The sequence below is a fragment of the Podarcis gaigeae genome (genome assembly GCF_964106915.1).
Source record: "Podarcis gaigeae genome assembly, chromosome: 3".
In the NCBI taxonomy this organism is placed as follows: Eukaryota; Metazoa; Chordata; class Lepidosauria; order Squamata; family Lacertidae; genus Podarcis; species Podarcis gaigeae.
The window spans coordinates 74,564,224-74,587,762 of NC_139680.1; the positions used below are offsets into that span (position 1 = coordinate 74,564,224).

General features: G+C 44.4%; 1 protein-coding gene across 2 annotated transcripts; it reads left to right on the forward strand.

Annotated features, from left to right (window-relative positions):
• The first annotated feature begins 7,839 nt into the window (after positions 1-7,839).
• CCSAP (centriole, cilia and spindle associated protein) lies at positions 7,840-22,143 on the forward strand. Of its 2 annotated transcripts, XR_014562552.1 has the most exons (4): positions 7,840-9,354; positions 13,591-13,856; positions 16,532-16,662; positions 17,803-18,004. XR_014562552.1 is itself a non-coding variant. In XM_083732796.1 (3 exons), exons 1-3 carry the CDS (start codon positions 9,021-9,023, stop codon positions 17,974-17,976), a joined length of 774 nt encoding a protein of 257 aa, XP_083588922.1. In that variant the 5' UTR covers positions 8,904-9,020; the 3' UTR covers positions 17,977-22,143. The 2 variants fall into 2 exon arrangements, 1 of the variants encoding a protein (XP_083588922.1); XM_083732796.1 differs by lacking the exon at positions 16,532-16,662 and having other exon boundaries at positions 8,904-9,354; positions 17,803-22,143.
• Positions 22,144-23,539: the final 1,396 nt, after the last annotated feature.

A 23,539-nucleotide genomic window follows, 5' to 3' on the forward strand; every position in this document is an offset into this window, starting at 1 on the left:
CATACGTGACAGCTGATCAGACAGAGACGCTGAGTGGGGGATGCCATTTAGCATTACAGAGCACTGAGGCCGCAAGCCCAGAAGGGAACAGATGTGCAAGATTTGTGGTCATCACTGATGAATGGCTGGATGTTATACAGACCAAAAAGAACCAGACTGCAAGGTTGCCTGTGCTGGAAAAGGGCAGGGATGACTGAACTCTAAAGAGTGATCCATGTTCCTTTTAACTGCGGCAGCGCCTGCTTTTTCTGACTCTACACTTCTGAGGGTTTGAAGTTTTGGCTTATGGCAGAAGACCTTACAGGCCATAGTCACATTAATAAGAAGAGCTTGCTGCATCAGGCCAATGGCCCATCTGGTCCAGCCTTCTTAAATAAGAACCTCTGCTTTCAAGTTGTACCGGAATGGAGAGGAAAGCAGGTGCTGGTGGTAGGATCCTTGGGTTCAACTGACATCACGGTCAACAGAAAGGAAATGGGTATGGTGATTAGAATGTTGGAGGACAAGTGGAGTGAAGCCATGAAGCTGGGATTGGGACTGCCCATAAAGGTACCCTAAGGCAAGGCCACAACCGTGTGCTATGGAATCCCAGAATTATGCTCCAGCGTTCTTTGCGACCATTTGAGTGATCCTCAGTTGCACCTGCTGGACTGCATGCTTCTTCACTGGCACACCTACAAACATGGCCACTTGGGGAATGCTTGTATTGTCCGGCCAGGGCTTGGATGTGATGCTAATTGGGTGTAGTCATTGGACTAGGTTGGGAGACTCGGATTCAGGTCTGCACTTGGCCCTGGAGCTTGCGGGGTGATTTTGGGGTAGTCACTGTCTTTCAGCCTCAGCTGAAAGATAAAGAATTACCTGACGTTCAGAAGACATCTTAAGGCAGCCCTGTTCAGGGAAGTTTTTAATATGTAATGCTGTACGGTTTTTAACACTGATTGGGAGCCGCCCAGAGTGGCTGGGGAAAACTCAGCCAGATGGGCGGGGTATAAATAATAAATTATTATTATTATATTATATTATTCAGCTACCTCAAACAGTTGTTGTGAGGATAAAAAAATGGATAGTGAGAGAATTAAGTATGCCTCCCTGGAGGAAATATGGGATATAAATGGTGTGTTTTTTTTTAAAGGAGTCCCCTGTTACAAGTTGAAGGGCAATCAAGTTCCCTAAATTCCAGATAACTTGAGGAAATTACAAACAATTACCTTATGGAATGTTGTTATGGAACTCAGGACAAGGGTGAACAAAACAAAGTATGTAAATCGATTTATTCCGTTTATAAACCCTGTTATGATTGAGTGTCACCTTCAGAGCTGGACAGAGGTCTTTGTTACTCATTAAATGTTGCCCTAGGAGGGGAATGAAATGTTTACTTCTGGTATTTCTATCTCAAGCATCCGTAAGCGCAGATCTCTACCAGAGGCAGGGAAAATCTCAACTGGCAGGCTGCATGCTATTGTTATACCAAGGTATTCTATGCCTTTTTATAATCCATTCCAGGAATTTACTTGGCGAGATGAAAGAGGAGATTACTCTTTCCTTCGGAGCAAAGAATACACACAAATGGTTGCTATATTTAGAAACCATACTCTGTTTTTATTGAGTTCATTCACGTTAGACAGGGTGCTTTCAGACTGATGCCTAAGACTGCCAACAGGTCATTCAGATATCATACTCAGGTCATTGGCAACAGCCTTTAAAAACAAAAAACAAAAACTTACCAGCTTTTCCACAGACTGGGCAAATCCTGATTAACTGGTGAAAAAATATATATACTGGCATTTTGATGCAAATAAAGTCCCATAGATGCTGGAGAAAACAGAAGCAGTACTGAACCCACAATACATATTCATTTGGAAGGATTCCTAGTAAATAAGCTGTTCTTGATACTGACCAAAAGAGCAATATGATGAAACAACAATAGACTGGGAGAAAATGTTCCATATTGTTTGAACTCCATTTCAGTGGGGAAATTCAGAGACAAGGGGCAATTCAGGGACAACAGTAATGCAGAGTGGACTGCTACAGAAACTATGAACCCCACTAACACTTTTATTCCTAGCTGTCATAGTACAAGTGGGAGCTGCAACAATGTTTTGCAGTGTCGAACTCTTCTTTTCAAGGTTCCACCCCCTTCCATTCCATCTCCTCCCTCCGTTTTTAATCCTCTGCATACCCTGCAACAGACCACCAGCATTCTATGCCCATTGAGCATTCTGTCCCAATCATCTGCTTGTGGAAAAGATATCCAAAGTAGATAGAGTAAAAATACAAGGGGAGGGGGCTCCAATTTTCACCAGAGGGGTTGGACACAATTTCAGGGCCTAACAGTTGGTCATCTGCAGATGATCCAGACAGAACTCAAGGATGTGCGTAGGACTATTCTTAGGACAGCACCGGTTTAGACAGGTAGCACATTATATTTCCTTTGAAATCAATTGAACATTCAAGTTTAATAGTACAGTGGATGTGGGTGGCACTGTGGGTTAAACCACAGAGCCTAGGGCTTGCGGATCAGAAGGTCAGTGGTTTGAATCCCCATAATGGGGTGCACTCCTGTTGCTCGGTCCCAGCTCCTGCCAACCTAGCAGTTCGAAAGCAGGAAGTGCAAGTAGATAAATAGGTACCGCTCCGGCAGTAAGGTAAATGGCGTTTCTGTGCGCTACTCTGGTTTGCCAGAAGCGGCATTATCATGCTGGCCACTTGACCCGGAAGCTGTACGACGGCTCCCATGCCCAGTAAAGCGAGATGAGTGTCGCAACCCCAGAGTTGTCCGTGACTGGACCTAATGGTCAGGGGTCCCTTTACCTTTACCTTGGTTTACGAACAGTCCTGTTTACGAACTATTCGGTTTACAAACTCCGCAAAACTGGAAGTAGTGTTCCAGTTAGCAAACTTTACCTCAGTCTATGCATGGAAGCTGGATGGTGGAAGGGCACTGGCAGCAGCAGACCTCATTAGGGAAAGCACACCTCAGTTTAAGAACAGATTTGGTTTAAGAACGGACTTCAGGAACAGATTAAGTTTGTAAACCAAGGTTCCACTGTATTTAAACTGAACTTAGGTGTACCAAACTTCCTTTGAATGCCACCCCCCATTGCCCTAATAAAGCCAATTTGTTGTCCCTCTTGGGACATATTTCAAATGGGTCATTCAGGAGTCCCTATTTTAGGCCAACCATCCTTCCCTTTCTGACGCTGGCAGAGACGCAGCCTACGGCTGACAAAATCACACTGACACATAAATTTGCATGCCTCCCTCCCACACGACGCAGCACACAGCCCAGCTGTTGCCATCTCTTATCCCGGAGGATTGCAAACAGGCAGTGTGGGCAATGACTGCAAGGTAGCACAGGCAAATATATAATCTTAACATGGCTAACAGAGCCTTCCAAGAAATGTGTGACTCTGAGAAATATGATCTCTGTGCTTATTTTCTCCTGCAGAATGATTTCACCTAGGAGGTGGGGTGTTTGGCTCTACGGGTCTAACAAACTGCCATAGTTGGGGAGGAAAAGGAATGGACCTTAACTGTTGTCTCTAAGAGTTCTTTGCCTTCCACTTTTTGCTGTTGCTTCTTTGTGAGGATTCTTCCAATTACTTTGCACATGATTCAAAACAGAGTGGACTGTGGGGGTGCTGTAAAACAGAAACAAAAGCAGCCTAGCAGGGGAAAGGCCTGATCTGAACTTTGCAAGTCTTCCATTTGTAGGGAACAATTTTTAAAAACAAACAAGCAAACAGATAAAGGAGCCTTCAGAAATGTGGGACTCACCTCCAGCATGAAGTGGTAACATCCATTGCATCACCTCAGGAGTGCATTATTTCATTCTGTTATTGATGATGACCAGGAATTCCACTGGGCCTTCCTGCATAGAAAGGGCTATAAAAGGCTTTCTAATTGGTCCGGAACTTTGCCTGAGCAACCAAGTCTTCCAGGTTCTGGGCAATTCCTAGGTCCACCTCTAACAGCTATCTAGGGCTCATCCTTGACACATACTCAAGCATATTATTCTAATATGAGCTATAATATTACCCTGATGTTATTTTGCCCCAACAAGTCTAGTTATGGATGCTGTTCAGCTTTAGGAGCATTTAAATAAGTTGTAAAAACCTCATATAATTCAACATTTATTCATAACTGGGTTCCCAGTGGGGAAGGGGGGAGGAGTGAAGATTTTAGGGAAAGTGCCGAAACATTAGTTGTTATTCAGCTAAAGCTAATCAGAACTATATCCCATTTGAGTTAATGACACAGCTTTGCTGCCACTAATGAGGCATCTAATCATAAGCCTGCATTTTTTATCAAAGCTTATATATTTCAATCAGGGCCTGTATCTTAAAGATTTTCAAATGTTTCATGCCAGGCAAAAGACCAGCTGCCTAAAAGGCCTTGGCAATGTTTTTTCCTCCTAGACAAGGGGCCCCCTGATTTATAGCAGAAAACAATTCTCAAAGTCGTAAAAAGGGAAATTACAGGCTGAGAGCAGACACTGATCCTACATGTTACAGAAGATAAAAAAGCAGAGATAAACATAATTAGGAATGAGTAAATAATAAAATGATACCATGTGCCTCCCAGTAAAATGAGCCATATCTTCTTCCTAAGGTTAAAAAGGCCAAGAGCAATGGAGAGGCATCTAGCTGGCAGAAAAAGAGAGCATTTTAAGGAAATCTTTTAAAGCTGTTTTTTTTTTTTTAAACTGAGAGAGTTAAAGGGCAATAAATGTTGGGAAGAGCTAATGGGAAAGCAGCTGGCTGGAAAGGAGGGGTGAAAGGAGGGGTGTAAACTGAAGAGGCTTCTTTTGAAGCTGTTTTTTTTTTACTGAGTTCCTTTTTTACTTTACAAAGGCCTTATTCCTTTTAAAAGGCTACCTATGATAATGTATTAAATATATTGGCTTAAATGTAATTATGCAAAGGATTTAAGAAATGCTAGATTCTTATTTCATATAGTTGTAAGAGTTTTAACTATCCTGAAATTAAGTCAGCCACCAGCCTAGCCCCCTGCCAGACAGGAGACGCCATAGAGCACTCCTGATATATAGTTGTCAGGCTTTTTGTTTAGAAACCTTCACATGAAGGAGATCTTTCAATGTTGATGTGAACTCAAGATCCTTGACATCTGTTGAAGATAAAAATTCAAGATTAACTATCTGTTTTGGAAGGCAATAGGGCAAGGAGGGCAAGAGGTGAGCTGGTAATATAGCTCTTTGTGTTCCATAAAAGGACAGAAGGAAATGGGTGTATCTTTTGTGATTGGTTCTAGCAAACAGCCAATAGGAATTTCAACCAGGCTGATTGGACAGAGGCAGCCACAGGAGGAGCAAGGGGGCTGAATTAAGGAAATATAAGTGCTGGCCAGAATGGCAGGAGGCCAGGCCAGAGCTTGGTAACCATACCACTGTGCCTCTCATTTATTTGTCTGACAAATAAATTATTATTTTAATTTCTCTATTGCTGCGTTGAATATTTCATTCCAGCTAAGCGTTAACCACAAGCAGGGTGCTACACTAACTTAAATCCCACTGCACCTTAAAACAGGATGAGGCAAATTCATGAAGGATAAAGCTATTCATGGCTACTGACCATGATGGTTGTGTTCTGTCTCCACTGTCAGAAGCAGTATCCTGCAAATCACAAGTGGGGGGAGTGCTGCTGGGCTCAGGTCCTGCTTGAAGATTTCCCACCAGTATCTGGTTGGCTGCTGTTACAGCAGAGTGCTGGCCTAGATGGGCCTGTGGCCTCATCCAGCAGGGCTCCTAAATCACTACACACACACACACACACACACACAAACACACACACAGTGGTACTTTGGTTCTTGAACTTAATCCATTCGGTGAGTCCGTTCGACTCCCAAAACCTGTTCAAAAATCAAGGTGTGGCTTCTGATAGGCTGCAGGAGCTTCCTGCACTCAATCGGAAGCTGTGGAAGCCGTGTCAGACGTTCGGCTTCCAAAAAACTTTCGCAAACTGGAACACTCACTTCCAGTTTTGCGGCGTTCGAGAGCCAATTTGTTTGACAACTAAGCCGTTCAAGAACCGAGGTACCACTGTACCAGATTTAACAATATCACTGATGCTGCACAATTTCCTGGGGAAACAAAACATATTTTCTTGGCATTGAAACACTGACAAGGTTTTATTCTGGAGGGCCGCAGGTTCCCCAGGAACAGTCTCCATTTGACTGTCTAAAGTACAGCAAGAATCAAAGACCTCGCCCACTCCAATTTTCAGCAGCTCAAGGCCAGTTGAGTTATTCTTGACAGGGAAGGGCCACAGCTCAGTGGCAGAGCATCTGTCTTGCATGCAGAAGGTCCTAGGTTCAATCCCAGACATCTCCAGGTAGCACTGGGAGAGACTCCTGCCTCCAACCCTGGAGAGTCACTGCCAGTCAGTGTAAACAATACTGAACAAGATGGACCAACAGTCTGATTCAGTAGAAGACATCTTCCTCTGTTCCTATGTATTCTGGCACCTGAGACAGAAAAGCTCTTCTCCCTCCACACACACACACTGCCCCTGGCCATCAAAATACAACAGCAGTAAATTAAATAGCAAATACTTTTCTGCCCTTTCAAGACAGCTGAAGTGGCTGCATCACTCTGCGTAACAGTTGAGCCAGCTCTGCTTAAAATGTGTTGAGTGGCACAGTGCACCCCTTGGTAAACGAACAACTGAAATGTCTGCTTCAGCAAACACGGTTTTTTATTATATTCTAATTGCTTCATAATGCCATTCACGCAGAAGTATCTTGGCACAGTTAATGTTTTGAGTAACTGATGAACTGTTGACTTTGGCTAAGTGAGTCAGTTCATAAACTGCGGAGAGAAAAAACAGATACCTCCAGCTCACGGTTGTTTTGTAATGCCAACCACCAAGCAACGCTATACTGTCTTTAATGGAGAAGTCATTATGGGAAGGAAATAAATACTAAAGTCTCAAGGAGACCTCAAGTGGGCAAATTTGGAAATGAACTTGACTACAGCTACTCTATTCACCCTGGGAGATGGAGATGATGCGAAAACACTTCTGTCTGGGAAACCTGTCCTTGAACGCCACACAAAGATTCCTGGGGTCTTTTTGCCTACAGAAAGCCAGAGAGCCTATAATAATACGTGACAAGATTTCATCACCTCCCATCGGTAAAGAAGTCACGTTTCATGAAGACATGATTTTCCATTCATCTCTTTTGCAGTATCCCCGGAGGAAAAAATGGTTCTGTCCTGATTGTTTCAAATGTCTGTCCTTATACTGATGGTGGTTAATAATAATTTTGGTTGTTATTTATTTTTATTTATTCTCCGTGTTTATTTTTTAAAAAACCCCTGAACATAACCCCCTTCAATTGAGCTAAATGAAATGCTCAAATTTATGTTTATGTTCATTTGTGGTTGATGAAGTTCACCTCGAATGCTAGTATTTTAGTGTATTTCACTCATTTTAGTTGCTAGTCGTAGGTCCCTATCTTCATCTTCAGTTGCAACCAGATCTGAGTAGGAGGAATTGCATTTGCCTCTATTTGTCCTTTATTACCTTTTGTTTGCTCTTTTGTTTATTTGTGTGTTTTTTAATTTTAAATTTGTTATTGATTTATTTAGGGTTGAGCTTTTTTTTAATTGTGCCCAAAGCTGATCAGCTTATTGGTCCAAACTGAGGGGGGAAATGCCTTTTTTTGATTGCCATACATCCAGATTTTCCAGGACATTTTCCTGATTTCCACCTGGACACTGCTGCCAACTGTGGTATTCCGTATATGTCCAGAAAAATCTGGATGTATGCCAATCCTGATTTGGTAACAAAAAATGTGCAAACAGAATAAAAAGAAAGAAAACAAAGAGACAAAAATCTAGTGAGATCTCGTTGGAAGCGGCTGCCACTTCTTACTCTCTGGCTGCATTGGCAGGGGTTGCCTACCAAATGCCCATGAAAATCCTAAATTCGGCACCTGAGCACCACAGTGCTCTCCCCTGTTAAAAATATACAATCTTTTCACTTACCCTTGAGAACACTGAGGAGCACAATCCCGCCAAAATTAAGTATTTTTAAATCTTAGCTGGATATGTGCTTAATTGCTTTCATGCACACTGCTAAGATATGACTGTGATTAAGTGGTATGCAAATTGTTAACTAAAATGTGAAAAATCGACTGCAGACTTGCTCAGTTCTGGCTGATGCCTCGGGATGTTGCTTTGCTTTAAGAAATCTAGGAAGACAGATTCGAAGGGCACAAGAATTAATTACCGTAATTAATTAGCTCCCCAAGGGGCGCAGCATTGGGGGGGTCACCACAGAAAAGGCTCGTCTCCTCCCCACCGATCGGACTTCCTTAAATGAACCTACATTGAGTGCCCCCTTTAACTCCTCAAAGCGACGCTTTCTCGGGCCGTGTAACTCTCAAGAAGCTAGATTTCAAAGGTCTGCGCAACGTTAACTCTGAATTTGGTTAAATTGACCGGTTCCACGACAGCTAGTCTCCAGCAAAGCGTCAGGCACAGGCGAGCAAGCCTTAGGTGGTCCGCACCGTCTGCGATCACGTGCGATGCCCATGTGGGGTACTTTATTTTATAGCAGCAGCTGCGTTGGTGGGTGACTAAAACCTGGTGACTAACACCACTGCAGAGACGAAAACCAACAACCGGGCAGGTTCAGAGAAAATCCCGAGTCCACTCCCGCCTCCAGGGACAAGGACAGCCGCAGCCCGAGGCTTCCTGGCGCTTCTCCCCAGCCTCCCCACCCGCTAAGCTCCAAACGTCCCCTCGGGCTCGCCGGCGAGGGACCTTCGAATGTTTCCCCGGAGCCTCGAAGGCTCTTTCGTGACGTAGCCGAAGGACGCCCTCCTCCTCGCGCGCCGATTGGCTGAAGCGCGCGGAGGCGGTTGCCGAACGTCGCTGTTTGTGTTTGAACGTTCCAGCGGGAGGGTGGGGCGAGGACGGCTCCGTCGGGCAGGCGGCCGATTCGCTGCTTGAGCAGGGCGACCCTCCCCCCCCCCCGGCTGGACGGCGCGGCGCGATGGTGCCGTCTCGGTGCGTGAAGAGCGAGTACATGAAGCGCTTCAAGGAGCCCAAGTGGGAGGCGTGCGGCCCCTGCTACCAGGAGCTGCTGCGCTACCGCCTGAGCCGGCGCCTTTTGGAGCAGGCGCACCGGCCCTGGTTTTGGGACGGCTGGGAGCAGGACAGCAGCCAGAGCGGCGGTGGCTCCCCGTCGCCCCCGGGCACGTCCAGCCCGCCGGGTGGCCAGCAAGGAGAAGAAGCAGCGGCGCCTGGCGAAGCTGGCCTGGGCGGGGCGGCGGCAGCAGCGGGGGACGCCGACAGATCCTGTCCCGAGGAGCCCTTGCACGGGCCGGGTATGTTCCTCCGCCGCCGAGGGGAGAGGAAGAGGACGGCCTGCCGGAATGACCTTGAGCCATTCTCCGGGAAGGCGGGCGGAGGGGGCGCTGGGAGCCGCGGCTGCAGAGATGAGTCGCTGGGGAAGGAGGGAGGGAGCTGCAGTGGCCGGATGTCCCTGCTCTGCAATGGAGCTGCCGCTGGATGTAAATGCGGGGCGGGGGGCGCGCGGAGGAGAAAGCGGCTTTCCTGGGTTTTAAATAAATCTTAACAGCTGGGGCTCCGCGTCCGGCTTGGCTCTTGAAGCCGCCCTCCCCTCCGCGCGCATCGGGAAATGGAGGGTGCCAGGACCGTGCAGGCGCTTCGGCCTCTTGCCGCCGAGTGGCTTCGCGGCTCCTCCTTACGCGTCTGTTGGGGAACGGGCGAAGGCGGCCATCGAGGGCCACGGACGTGGTTGCTGCCAATACTCGGCCCCTCCCTCCGGCGCCCACCCGGGTCCTTCCGGGGGCGAGAGATCTCCAGCTGGATCGTCCCCGCCGAGAAGCGCTTTCGCCCTCGGGAGGCACTTTCCTCGCTTGCGAACGAATAGATTGCTACCGCTGACGTAACAGCGGCATTTTGGAAACCCATCTTTGACCCAAATGGAAAGGGACGATTATTTCTCTCCAGCTTTGCGCTTTGCTGGCAGGAAAATAGGCCATGCCCCACTTGCATTAAGGCTTTCTTTTGAAATTTATTCGTGTAGGGTCAGAGATAGGCCTGGGGCTTTTTGGCCAATGGAGGACCAGCTCGAACAGGGATGATGTGAGTTGTAGGACAGAAATCAGGATGGGGCTACAGGTTCTCCATCTCGGACTTACTAAGGATGGTGCGACTCCTGCTTTGCGACTTAAATTCGCAGCCTTATGATAAATAATATCTATCTAGAGAGCAGATGGATGCCAACAACAACAGTATCTAGAGAGCAGTGCAGAAATTATGCTACCCCATAAGGCAGGTGTGGGGAACTTTTGGCCCTCCAGGTGTTCCTGAACTACAGCTCCTTCATCCCCTGGCATTGACGATGCTTGCTGGGGTTGGTGGGAGTTGTAGTTCAGCAACACCTGGAGGACCAAAGGTTCTCCACACTTGCCGTAAGGATGACGCCATTCTTTTAGCCACTCTTTGGTGGTAATAGCACAATGCCCTGTTCTATGCAGAATTAGGATTGCTTTAAGACCATGGAAATCTTAGGCGCACAGATAAAAACGAGCCTGTTTCCTCTGGGTTTACTTGCAGACTCTAGAATCTGTTTTCCGAAAAAGTGAGACAAAGCTTAATGATCTTACTATGAGTGAAGGGTTAGATCTGCATCCCTGACAACACTTCTTCCAGACTAGTACATTATTATTATTATTATTATTATTATTGCTCTTGAGTATTGCTGTTGGCACCAGTGGAGCCAGCTTCAGAGAATGCAGCTTTGATTTCATCCCCAAAGTTTCTTGATCTCTTATAAGCTTTTTGGAATGACCTCACCAATAGCATTTCAATGGCCCAAACTGAAATACCAGCACAGTACTGAGAGTACACTCAACTCAGTAGTATTCTGAATAGAATAACCCTAAAAAACACTCTGAAATTCCTTTGGTTTTTTTTCTGATTTAACAGAAAGTAAAAGTAGCTTCTTTATTTAGTTACAGTATTTATAGCCTACTCATCACTGAATATTTTCAACCCCAGAATAAGGATCAAAGTAATAAAACCATTACAAACTAATATAAACAGGTCCAACAAGCAACAAATCAACAGTTCTTTCATAAGGGAAGCAACAATGCTATAATGATAAACATTAAACTTTCCAGTTTAACCAAATCCCTAGGTAAAAAAAAAGAAGACATTCGAACAGATTAAACAACCAACAATTCCCACCCTATTTTTCATTTCTGGTGGAGATGCTGATGTAATCCACTTGCTTCCCACTATCTCTCATACAAAGAAGGCTCCACTCTGTGCCAGCAGACTCACTTCGTAGATTTTGAACAGCTTCCATCTCATCCAGGCTCTTACCCTGAGCATGGGTGTAGCCAGGGGGGCAGGTGCCCCCCATCAAGTAAATCAATAAGAATACAGTAGTTAAGTAATAGAGGTTCTGCCCCCACCCAACAAAAATCCTGGCTACACCCATGGGCCTGAGTGGTATAAATTGTTGCTCACAAGGATCTACAGCAAGAAACCCCTCCTACTTGACCATGGAAGCAACAGTAGTTGAAAAAAAAAGCAAAAAAGAAAAAGAGGTTGGCAATAAGGCCCTGCTAGTGTTTCTCTCCCAGTCCTGTCAAAACTCCTGGGTCTCCAAGTCGGTAAAGCTACTAGGGAGGAATATGCAGGTGGATTTGTTGGCCTCTCCCAACTCTGTCCTCCTTACCAGCTGCCACAAACCGCATTCAGGGTCCTCTAGGGAAATTAATGTGCTTCTCTATATAGACTGTGCCCTAGTTCTCAGAATACACTTAATTAGGAGATGTTTTACACAGTACACAGCAGCAAACTCAGATTGGCCATTAAGTGCATTCATAACAGGGGAGCAGCAACTCATGCAGTCTGCTTGATTGTACCTGCACAATTTATGTATACACAAATGGAAGTTTGGTGTGTCACACATAGTCTTTTTTCCTCTCCACTAAACCTTTTAAAAACATAAATTTGTGAAGTGTCCTATGACATTGGTTGAGTCTAGGAATGTTACCTTGCTGACAGCTGGGATCAAATTTTTAAAATGGATTTTCAAATGCTCATGATATCAAATGTGGGCAGATACCACCTGCAAACTGAAACAAATGTGCATGACTTATATGTGGAATATACTATCAGCAGATACAGCAATGGTTGGCAGGATAACTCCATGCAAGTACCCCTATACAAATTTGCAATACTTCAGGTTTGCTAAGATAATCAAACCTTAATACGAATGACAGCATGGAGTTTTCTCTGTGCTGTGCTTCCTGGACAGTATTTATCTGGAACTTAAAAGCATTGTCACAAATGTGACACTAGCGTAGATAACCTAGTCTTCTGATGACACACTGGTACCTTGGAGGCAAAGACATTTCCTCTATAGAAGGTTGGTTTTTATTTTTGACACTGATCTCTTTTCCTTCGTTACTTCCCATTGTATGATGAAAATCGGTATCATGCCTTGACAAGCAAGAGTAATGATGAGGAAGAACACTGTGTGCGTATGCATGCACAGTGGGCTCAGCATTTGCAGAGACTTCTTTAGTTGTCAGTGATTCTCACACGGATTCATGGCTGCTTATGTAAGTTGTTGCCATGGCATCTTGCATCTTTAAAATTGCATAAGCTTTCATTCTCCAGCCAAAAATAAGGCACTAACAAGAGCAGGGACTATTACATGCTAGGTGCAAGAATTGTAACGTAGCCGCAAACGGCATCACTGTGGCAGCCAAGCTGGTGCGTGATGGGAGTTGTGTTTTTTAACAGCACAGGCTCCATAGCCGCCTTTGATCTGGCCTCTTGTATAGGAGAAGGCATTGCATCTTTTGGTAACACTATGCAGCTCTGATCACTGACACCTGTCCACTGTTGCTGTATCTACTGTCTGATTGGAAACCTAAGTAATGGAGGGCTCTTTTTCCTACTTTACATTGCTGACTCTTGTGTGCACCTGGGGGTCTCATGGCGGTTCACAGAATAAAATCAAGATATAAAACCACAAAATACATAATAAAAATAAAAACAACAACCCCATAGCCCCTCCCCAAAAGAACACATTTTAAAAGGGCATAGGATGTAAATCAGATCAACCAAAGGCCTGGTTAAAAAGGAGTTTTTGCCTGGCGCCTGAAGGTGTATAATGAAGGTGCCAGGCGAACTTCCTTGTAGGGAAGTTTTACCTACAGCATGGACAAATCAAAGGAGTTATGGTACACTAATAGTCTGCATTGGTTTGCATAAGATGAGCCCTGCTAGATTAGGCCAGTGGCTCATCTAGTCCAGTATCTTCCTCTCACAGTGTCCAATCAGTGCAACAATGGTCTCCCAGCTTGTATTCCCCAGCAACTAGTATGCATAGGCGTTCTGCCTCTCAGCAGTGGAGGTAGAACTTAGCTGTCTTGACTGGTAGACACGAACAGCCTTTGTCTCCATTAATTTGTCCTGTCTGGTGCCAGTGGCAGCTGCTTTAGTGTGCCTCTTGGGTGGGCCGGCCCTGGGAGGTGGGCAGGCTAAACCTAACCCTCCTTCTTTTCTCCCAGAGGATGAAGACCAAGAGAAAGCTGAGGAGAAAACCGAAGTTGAGAGTGGAGGCAAAAAGTCTGCCCCCAAAGGAGCTGGCGGGCAGCCTTCGAGTCGTGGTGCTTTGGGCAGCCGGGGTGACAGAAGACGGGTGAAGAGTCCTCAAAGGATACATGCGGCAAAGGGGTTGAAACACCCATTTGCCTTGTATGGCTGGGGAGAAAAACAGACTGATACTGGGAGCCAGAAAACACACAATGTCTGTGCATCCGCTTCTGTGAATGAAGTAAGGCAACTTGAAATATATACTTATGGGTTGTTTTTCTAAGTCCTTGCCCTCCTGCCTGACTCCTTCCTTCACACTTGTAAGGTCAGCCCAGGTTTGTGTTTAATATGCTATACAGTGGTACCTCGAGTTACAAACGTCTCAGGTTACAAACTCCACTAACCTGGAAGAGTTACCTTGAGTTGAGAACTTTGCCCCAGGATGAGAACGGAAATCGTGTGCCGGCAGCAAGAGGCCCCATCAGCGAAAGCATGCCTCTAGTTAAGAACAGTTTCAGGTTAAGAACGGACCTCCGGAACGAATTAACTTCGTAACTAGAGGTACAACTGTAGTTACCGTATTTTTCACCCTATAGCACGCACTTTTTCCCCTCCAAAAATGAAGGGGAAATGTGTGTGTGTCCTATGGGGCGAATGCAGGCTTTCGCTGAAGCCTGGAGACCGAGAGGGGTTGGTACGCACCGACCCCTCTCGCTCTCCAGGCTTCAGGAGAGCCGCAGTGCCAGCCCCACAAGGTTGGGGGACAGCGGGGAGGCGGAACGCCGCCATCCTGCTGTCTCCTGATGTGGTTTGGAGGCTGACGGCGGGGAGATGCGTGCTTCTCCCCGCCGCCAGCCCCGCAAGCTTCGGGGGCAGCTGGGAGGCGCAGCGCGTCTTCCCGCTGTCCCCAGACCTGGTCTGCAGGCGAGCAGCGGGGTGAAGAGTGCTTCTCCCTGCTGCCAGCCCCACAAGCGCCTGGGGGGGATTTTTTTTTCTTTATTTCCCCCCAAAAAAACTTGGTGCGTCCTATGGGCCGGTGCGTCCTATGGGGCGAAAAATACGGTAAGTGGGCTAATGTTGTCTTAACTTGCTGCCCTTCTGCTACTGCGCCCATGCTCTGGGCAGCCAACAGATGCCAGCAGACTTTTGACTGTGCATCCCCAAGGCAGGGAATACTATTGAACCCATCAGCTGTGAAGCTGCCCCTGTGCCAACTCCTCCAAAAGTGCAGGATTTCTCTGTGTAACTTACACAGCTGAAATGAACAACTCTTTGGGGTGCCCAGTTTGCCTGTGTGGTTCGGCTGGCCTTGCCTGGTTTTCCGACCCCTTTATTATGCCTATGCACTTACTTGCTTGAGAGTAAGGAGTAGGGCAGCATCCTGTTTTGGTTTTGTTAGTTGCCTGCCCTCCTTGTGAATTTTGTGTTGTTTTCCATAGCTGGATCCAAGGCCGTTTCTTCCATGGTCAGTAGCAATACTCTGAACTGGGTATGGGAGTGGCCTTGCCATGAAGCAGTTGCTTTGGGTCTTTTCTAGTGGATGTATTGCTGTTTGTATTGTATCCAGCTAAGTTATTATATGTGTGGAACGACTTCTGCGAGCAGAGTGGAACTTTCCCTCCCTCTGTGTGTTCTCCAAATCTGCTCTATGTTTTTCTCTAACCATTCAGAGCAGATTTGAGGGCAGAAAGGAGAGGAGTGTTCAGCTGTGCTCACAGAAGCTATTCCGCATGTACAGTGAATTAGTTGGCTACAACCCCATCTTAGATTTCTTACCTGCCCTTCACTATGAGGTCCCCCGGGGCGGGGGGATTACAACAATGAAAAAACAGAATATTAAAAATAGTTTAAGCACACTACAGTGGTATCTCAGGTTAAGTACTTAATTCGTTCCGGAGGTCCATTCTTAACCTGAAACTGTTCTTAACCTGAAGCACCACTTTAGTTAATGGGGCCTCCTGCTGCTGCCGCGCCGCCAGAGCACAATTTCTGTTCTCACCCTGAAGCAAAGTTCTTAACCCGAGGTAATATTTCTGGGTTAGCGGAGTCTGTAACCTGAAGTGTATGTAACCTGAAGCGTATGTAACCCGAGGTACCACTGTACAAGCAAGAGTATAGGGTGGGTCCTTCTATATATCAGGTATCAAAAGCCCCGATGAAGAGATGTGTCTTCAGCATATGACAAAAATTACACAATGAAGGTGTCAGGAGCACCTCTGTGGGGAGGGAATTCCACAGCTTAGGGGCTGCCCCAGAGGAGGCACTCTCCTAGGCTGCCACCACCTTAAACTTCCAGCGTGGTGCTCCCCAGAGAGCCCCCTCTGCTGATCCTAGCACTTGAGGGGGTCTGCAGGGAAGGAGGCAGTCTTTCAAATATAGTCACCAAGGCTGCCTGAGCCTCCAGTGACAATGTTGGGTCCAGGAGCATCCCTAAGCTACGGACCTACTCCTTTCAGGGGAGTGCAGCCCTGTCCAGAAGAAACCATCTCCCCAGACTCAAGAACTGAAAACAACCTATGTGTTTTCATGGCTTCAGCTTCAATTGACTAGTGTGGGTGTGTCAAAATGGAAGGGAAAGCGGTAGTATCTGATGTCAACATGTTCAAAGCTTGGGATAAATGAGTGGGGGAAGAGCCTGTAGAAATCCATTTGCCACATACAGGCATCTTCATATTCCGTAAATTGCCCTATTGTACTGAGACACCTACTGGACCTTGTGAATGGAATGTCGGCCATTGATCTTCTGCAATTATATTCCTTGGTTGATGGTAATGGGCTGTGACATTGTCACTGACATCCTATGCTGTAGTTATGAAGCAGAATCTTCTTCCACTTTGTTTACAGATTATATTGGAACAATATTTGCTAACTCTAATTTAATGCAAAGCTTTTGTTTGTTTCTGGCTGCTGTTTCAGTGCTGCTGTGGAAGGAATTCCCGATGCTAGAACAGTTGCCTACCCCTGTCAGGATATGAGAGAGAATAATCTTTGTAAAACAGCAGGCAGTTAGCATCAAGTGTCCCAAGGCAGAGTGAGCTCAAGTTTAGGTATGGCATAAAAGGTTGAAAGTACTGATGACACCATCATGGTAGGCTCCTGGTACTTGAATGACATTGGGAAGCTGTAAGTTCTTGCAAAAGTGCTGCTGATCTGTGAAATGTTAGATTCAGCATAATGTATATTAATGTACTTCTGGCAGCAGTATGGAAGAAATATAAGAAAGGGAGCTATCGTGTGTGTGTGTGTGTGTGTGTGTGTGTGTGTGTGTGTAAAATAATACAGCACGTACTGGTTAAATTTACATATCTCGATTTAGTCTAGCTTAGTGCATTGAAATCAGTAAATCTAAGCTTGTTTTAAATGGACATCTGTCATTAAGAGTGAATTACTAAAGTCCCAACAGATACTGGCATTTGCTACTGAATAGAAAAAAAAAACGGCGTTTATAGTAGAGCTTACACATATTTATGATTGGATGGCTAAAATATCTGTACACAGCCTAACATGCCTTTGTACAACCTCTGCAGGTTAGTGGATGGCTAAATCCTTCAGCCTCTCAGGTTAGCAGCTGAGCTTATTGCATTTGTGCTTCATACCCTAACCCAATGCCATGCATACTTACTCACCTTTGAAAAGTTGGTGATTCAATATTGGATGTGCACAGCTAATTAGCATGTTTTTTATTTTACTTAGCGTGCACCTGACTTTTCAGTTTGATGAACTTTTCCCAAGCGGCCCTCAAATGAAAGCAAGAATAGATACTATCCAATAGTTTAAAAATGGAAATGGTAAATAGCAGAACAGTGTTAGCACATGGAAAGCCACAATAAACCTTAAAAGCAGCAGTAAATATCAGTCTCCGTTTAGTTAAAAGAGGCAAAATTTAAATGGTTTTTGCCTGGTGCCAAAACCTGACCGTGCCTTGGTTTTCAAACTATTTTGGGAGTCGAACAGACTCCCATAACGGATTAAATTCGAGAACCAAGGTATGACTGTAGCAAGATAATAACTGGCATATCAAATACGGTAACTAGACAAAGTTTTGGGATTCTGGATGCTAGTTGCTTGAAACTACAGGAGGGGAGACTGCTCTTGAGCTAAATCCTGCTTGCAAGTTTCTCACAGGCTACCAAGAATCATCTAGATGGCTACCAAGAATCATCTAACACTTAAATATCTCTTGTTAGATCCATGAATCTGCACTGAGAGCGAAGAACAGAAGGCAAGTGGAAAAAAGGAAGCTGTCTCAGAGGCGGATTCATTCAGCGGAAGTAGAACAAGCCTGGAGAGCAAAATCTGCTGCACCAGACAACCCCTGGATGACGGAATACATGAGATGCTACTCAGCACGAGCACGGTGATTCAACATTTGCCTGGACCTGTTTGTTTTTTAAAAAAATCAGAAATAGTGTACGAAAGCAACGGGTGAAGAATTCCAAACTACTTATGCAAGATTTTTAACAAAAGGATTTTTCCAGCAGTTTGATATACTTGTTTATATTTTGGCTACTTATCCCTGCAGGAGAGGGAATAATTGATTCCATACTGGTGGGAACTATGCTTAGCAGTATAGCTTCTTTACAGATTTTTTTTTTTTTAAAGAAGAATATTAAGAGATCTTTCTGTTGACCTTGAGCAGAAAAGCTATGGAATGTTGTAGAATGAACTTTTTAAAATGAAAGACCCAGAAGGGTTATTTTGACAATTATTTAGTCCCTCCTTAATCATTAAAACATATGGACCGTAATCCGTGGGAAATTTCTTGCCCTGATGTTGCATAGAACTCAAAACTTTTCCCTATAGGGGAGCCATAAGGCTTTACAAATCAGGTCTCTAAAAATTATTTGTAGGTGCCATTGTATTTTCATGTGATTCTAGTTAAGTTGCTATGATTTTCCTCAGACCGGTACAACTTGAGACCTAGCGAGCCAAATACAGACTTTCTGCCCTCTGTGGATTCAATCCAGTGACCACAAAAACAGGGGACTGTTATCTATCTATCTTGCTGTGCAGGCCAGATGTGCAGGCTCTTGCAGCCAGATGTGCAGAAGATTGTATAATTGGAAATGCTCCATTTTTAGAATTCTGAAAGCTCTTCCCAACTTTTGGTAAATATATAGTGACTTGTTCAGGTTTACATTCCAGTTTTAGGTTTTGTGACCATCTGGAACTGGAGATTTTGGTGCAATAGATTAGTAATGTGACGTGTTTATGTTTTTAGCTTTTTAAATTTGCTATCATGAGCCTGTGGTACCAAAATGGCAGGTGTAGACAATCATTAACTATTAGTTATCAGTACTTTGCAGTTAAGTAACATGGACTTGGTGACAGTGAACAGGGATGTAGATATTTTTAATGCTTTATTTGGGTGGATTAAATATGCTTTGTAAAGAGTTGTTAGGTGAGCTTCTGCATAAGTGAAATGTTACAACTATTTCAACTCTTGAATTGAACCTACCAGACCAAGTTAGTGTACATTCCAGAGGCATGTTCAGGACTCAAGCAAATTTTGCTATACTTCTCAAGTGTATGACATGCCCCTTATCCCCCCCCCCGACCACCCAAAAAAGTTGATTTGTGTAATTCAGAGGATGAAGCCATTGGCAATTATGAGAATGTAACAAATCTGTTACAGTTTAAAGTTCGTATCGCATATTGTGAGACTACCTGCCATTTTTGTGTGTGTATCAAACACCGAACTGGTGGCTAATAAGCTGCTTAAAATAATCTCCTTATATAGTGAAACCTTGGTTCTCAAACGGCCATGTTTTTTAACGTTTCGGCTCCCAAACGCCAAAAACCCGGAAGTAAATGCTCCGGTTTTCGAATGTTTTTCGGAAGCCAAATGTCTGACGTGGCTTCCGCTTGAGTGCAAGAAGCTCTTGCAACAAATCGGAAGCTGTGCCTTGTTTGTCAAACATTTCGGAAGTGAAATGGGTTTCCGGAATGGATTACATTTGACAACCAAGATTGGATTGTATTTCAAATTATGTTGGCTCCATTCATGTAGGGGTGGTTTTATGCAGCTGGCATTAGTCTCAATCATTAAGACTTAAATAACTCAAATTTTGGGAAACAGGCTACATCAGGTACTCTCCCCAGAAACTCTGTGGTTACTCAGTGTTTGAGTTCCCTCTTCCATGGTTGCTGCAGGTGGTTTTTGGCTCTTTTGAGTTCTGCTTTCTTTCCATCTGTAGGCCTGTGGTTGAAACAGTGTTTCCTTCAGTCTTTTTTTAATTTAATCCCTTATCTTCACTTTGCAAAATTAAAGGACTTCAGTTGTTCATGGCTTTAACATAATAATACATTTCTCTGTCTTTGTTATACAATATTGACTCCTGCCCTGCTTCCAAGGGATACATGAAGGACTTGTTTTCTTGTGTCCTAAAGACCACTTTTCTTAAACAACTGGCAGCTTTTTGAAAGTATTTTGGATTCTCTTTTCAAAGGGCTGTTCATGTTGTCATCTTTTAACTTCCCAGACTATGTTCAGCTAAACTTCTTGTAAGCGAACTGACACATGGATGGACGTTGGAAATTTTGAAGACACTGTTGAAACAAGGATACTAAAAGTCTGGGTTTTCAGTCTTCCACAAGGATGTGTTGGGTGGCTTAAGTCACTTTTAATTCTGGTAATTTGCAAACGGGGTTTGTGCATATCGCTGTTGCACATGGAGCATCTGCTTGCTTCTCTGTGTAGAGTGGTTTTTATCTTAACTTTAAGCGATCCCCCCCCCCCCAAACTGGGCATTAATGTGGTGTTAGAAATGGAGTCTCTTGGACTGCAATCCTAAATGTGTCTACTCAGAAGTCTCATAGAGTTCCAGGCAAATGAGCAAAGGATTGCAGGTGCGTTTCCTGACAAAAGCCCTGTTCAGCTGTGATAAAAATCCATAAATATAGCAAGTGAGTGTCGCCCTGTCTCTGTCTCCCTCTGTAAATTGAAGGGCAGGTGTGCAAAGCGAGGAGCCTGCTTCTACGGGTGAATATTTCCTGTGCATTTTAGAATCCAGGTTTAACAAGATTCTGCATCACTCAAGGAGCCTCCATGCAGGTCCCCCCCTTTCTTGCATTATATTTTCAGATAGTCCCACCTGAAGAGAGCTAAAGTTGGCAGGAAATGGCAAAACTACCATCCGTACTAGTAAATAAAGAAGCTTATTTACAGATGTGTTTACTAAAGCTGGAATTGGTGGTGGTGGGACGACAAATTCTGAGCTGTTCCAGTCTTCTGGGTATAAATAATGCTTTTGCTTTTAATTTTAAAAATTGTCATGAGAAATACCCCTCTTTCCTTGTTTGAACTTGAGAAGAGTCCTATTTATGGTCCATCTGTCTTCACAAAACTGGCATAGTATCACTACCAAATGCATGAAACTGAAATGCACAAATGACACTCATTGTTCCAGCACAGAAAAAAGAAGTATCTGCTGTTACAATTGGACAATTACTTTTGTGAAACATGTTTATGGTGTGACATTGTGCAAAAAAAAAGGTATGCTTTTGTGTATATTTGTACCACCACATTTCTTGCATCACTATCCAGTAACTTCAACAACAAGCTATTGTTAGCAAGAGTTGCCTTCTCTGTTTTTAAATATCATGGTTATGCTTTTTCTTTTCTTTTTACTTTACCCTCAGGCATCTTGCTTGTACTGAGCCCTCCTTCACTATTACTGGCAGCTATGTCTTCTGTAAGCATGGAGCAGAATGCTTATTCAGCCCTGGGATTAGACTTCCCCTAGAATTGACCAAATTTGGTGAGGGTCCACATCCTCCCTGCCTTTTGAAGCTTCTGGGGTTGGCACAATGGTAGCTGTAGTGCTAGACCTGTTGCTTGATGGGAAAATGGCTCTGGCTCAACTTCCCTCAGAGTCTTCTCCCACCTTTGAAATGTGTCTCCCCTGCTTGAGCTGCCAGGGCAGACAGGAATATAAGCAATTGAGACCACTTGCATTTTAGCCTACTGAAAACTGTCTATACCAGATTGGCATTAAATATGGCTTCTAGATGAGAAAGTTACCTTCTTGATGTGGGAGGCAGCATCACCTGAAGCATAAACTATCTACTAGTTTGTTTGCATACTCCTGCCTCTTTGAAATATGTTGGTTTGTGACAGGCTAGGAGTACCAAAATGCTGGTGTAATACAAAGAGCAACATATAGCCTAAAGCCATAAAGCGCGAGTAACCAGACCAAGCATGGCAGTCTTTTGAGCATGACTGTTTAAGGCCCAGATACTTGAACAGGTTGGGGCTATAAACTCTTGACTCTGTTCCTCTATGCTGTTCCTATAATGTAAAGTTAAAGGTACAGGGAAGCTGCCACACTTAGCTTTTGTGAGCACTGAAATCACTTTAGATAAAAGCTTGGGGAAAAATAAGCTTGAAGCAATATGTGACTTAGAATGTGTTTTTAAATAGTGTGGTGTTTTTTCTAATGTTCTTGTGTTATTTATATTTAATTTTACTTGCCATGACTTTGTACATGTGAATAAAATCAATTTGGGGAAAAAAACATTTTGAAAAAGCAGTTGTTGTGCTTTCTTGATAATGGTGAAATAGGTCTTATGACTCTTATGTAAGTTTTAGGGGCCTCGTGCCTCTGAGTCCTCTCAGTGGGTTGCCACCTTAAGGCTAGTAACTGCAAAAGACCATAGCAGGAATAGGGAACCTCTGACCTAGAGCCCAAATACAGCTCCCAAGGACACTATTTGGCCTCTGACCAGACCTGCTTGCACCTTCCTTGAGTAGTTTTTGGCTGGTTGTAATGTGTCCTTCCACTTTGACAACCCCTCTCGGTTTCCTGTAAGATAGAGAGGGATGCATAAGAATGTGTAGAAATTAACCACCTCCCAATCCTTTTTCTCTCTGCACCATGCATAATTATATTCATCATGTCTCCTCTTTCCCTTTTCGCAAGCTAAAACCTCCCAATTGGCTTTTTGGAACACAGAAACTTTTCTTCATAGGGGAATTGCTGCACCCTTCCTTGATCATTTTGGCTGCCCTTTCCTGAACCTTCCACCATAGGTTTAGAAAACTATAGTATTTATTCCCACAAAATGCACCACCTTGGATGGCTTTAAAAGATTAGTCAAATTTGTGGTGAATAAGGCTATGTTTTACCTCAGGCCTGTGGGTTGAATGTGGCCCTCCAGGCCTCTCTCCCTGTGGCATTCAGAATTCTTCTCAGGCCAGACCCCTCACTGGAACCACAAGTCATTTTGTGTGGCTGAAATGTGTTCTTAAATTCCACTAATTTCCCTTGTTTTGTCTGGATGGGTGATACGGGTTTTGTGTGTGTTGAAACTAGCCTGCTGTACAAAGGCAAAGGTTACATTGACTCTGGCCACTTTTGCCTCTGGCTCCATCTACCAATGCAGCATGGGCCTTAAAGGTTGCGCAAACTGGAATGTGGTCATTGGGTTGAAAAATATTCCCCACTATGGACACTAATTTTAAGCTGCTTTCAGACACAACTGAGCAACACTAGAAATCTAGACACCTCCCTCATACCCTTTATCTTTAGTGGTAGGCCCCTTTCCAGTCAGCAAAACAGTAAAAGATTGGATGGGCTAAGAAACTCCAAACATACTGGGAAATGCTTAAATGATTACTACATGTAAAGAAGAGGTTTTTAGCGTGCCTATGTGTTTTGAAAATCTTAGGGATAAATCGGACTAAGGGGAATGATCCAAGTTTCAAACAAGTGATCAAGTTAGTAGACTCTTACTTTCTGTTTTGGCATAGAATACCAGCTGTCTGAATAAACATGCCCAATAGGGGCTGTTAAGCCCCCCACCTTGTGGTTGCCAAGGCTTTGTCCCCTAACTGAGCAGAGAACTGTAGCCTTGATGTAACAATGCGGAAAGATCTGACCATATATTAATCACCAAGTCTAGCATCTTAACTTACTACTAAGT

Coding starts and splice junctions, on each gene's coding strand:
- CCSAP (XM_083732796.1), top strand. CDS start 9,021: ATGGTGCCGTCTCGGTGCGTGAAGAGCGAGTACATGAAGCGCTTCAAG. Junction 9,355..13,590: donor GGAGCCCTTGCACGGGCCGG/GTATGTTCCTCC, acceptor CTTTTCTCCCAG/AGGATGAAGACCAAGAGAAA. Junction 13,857..17,802: donor CATCCGCTTCTGTGAATGAA/GTAAGGCAACTT, acceptor ATCTCTTGTTAG/ATCCATGAATCTGCACTGAG.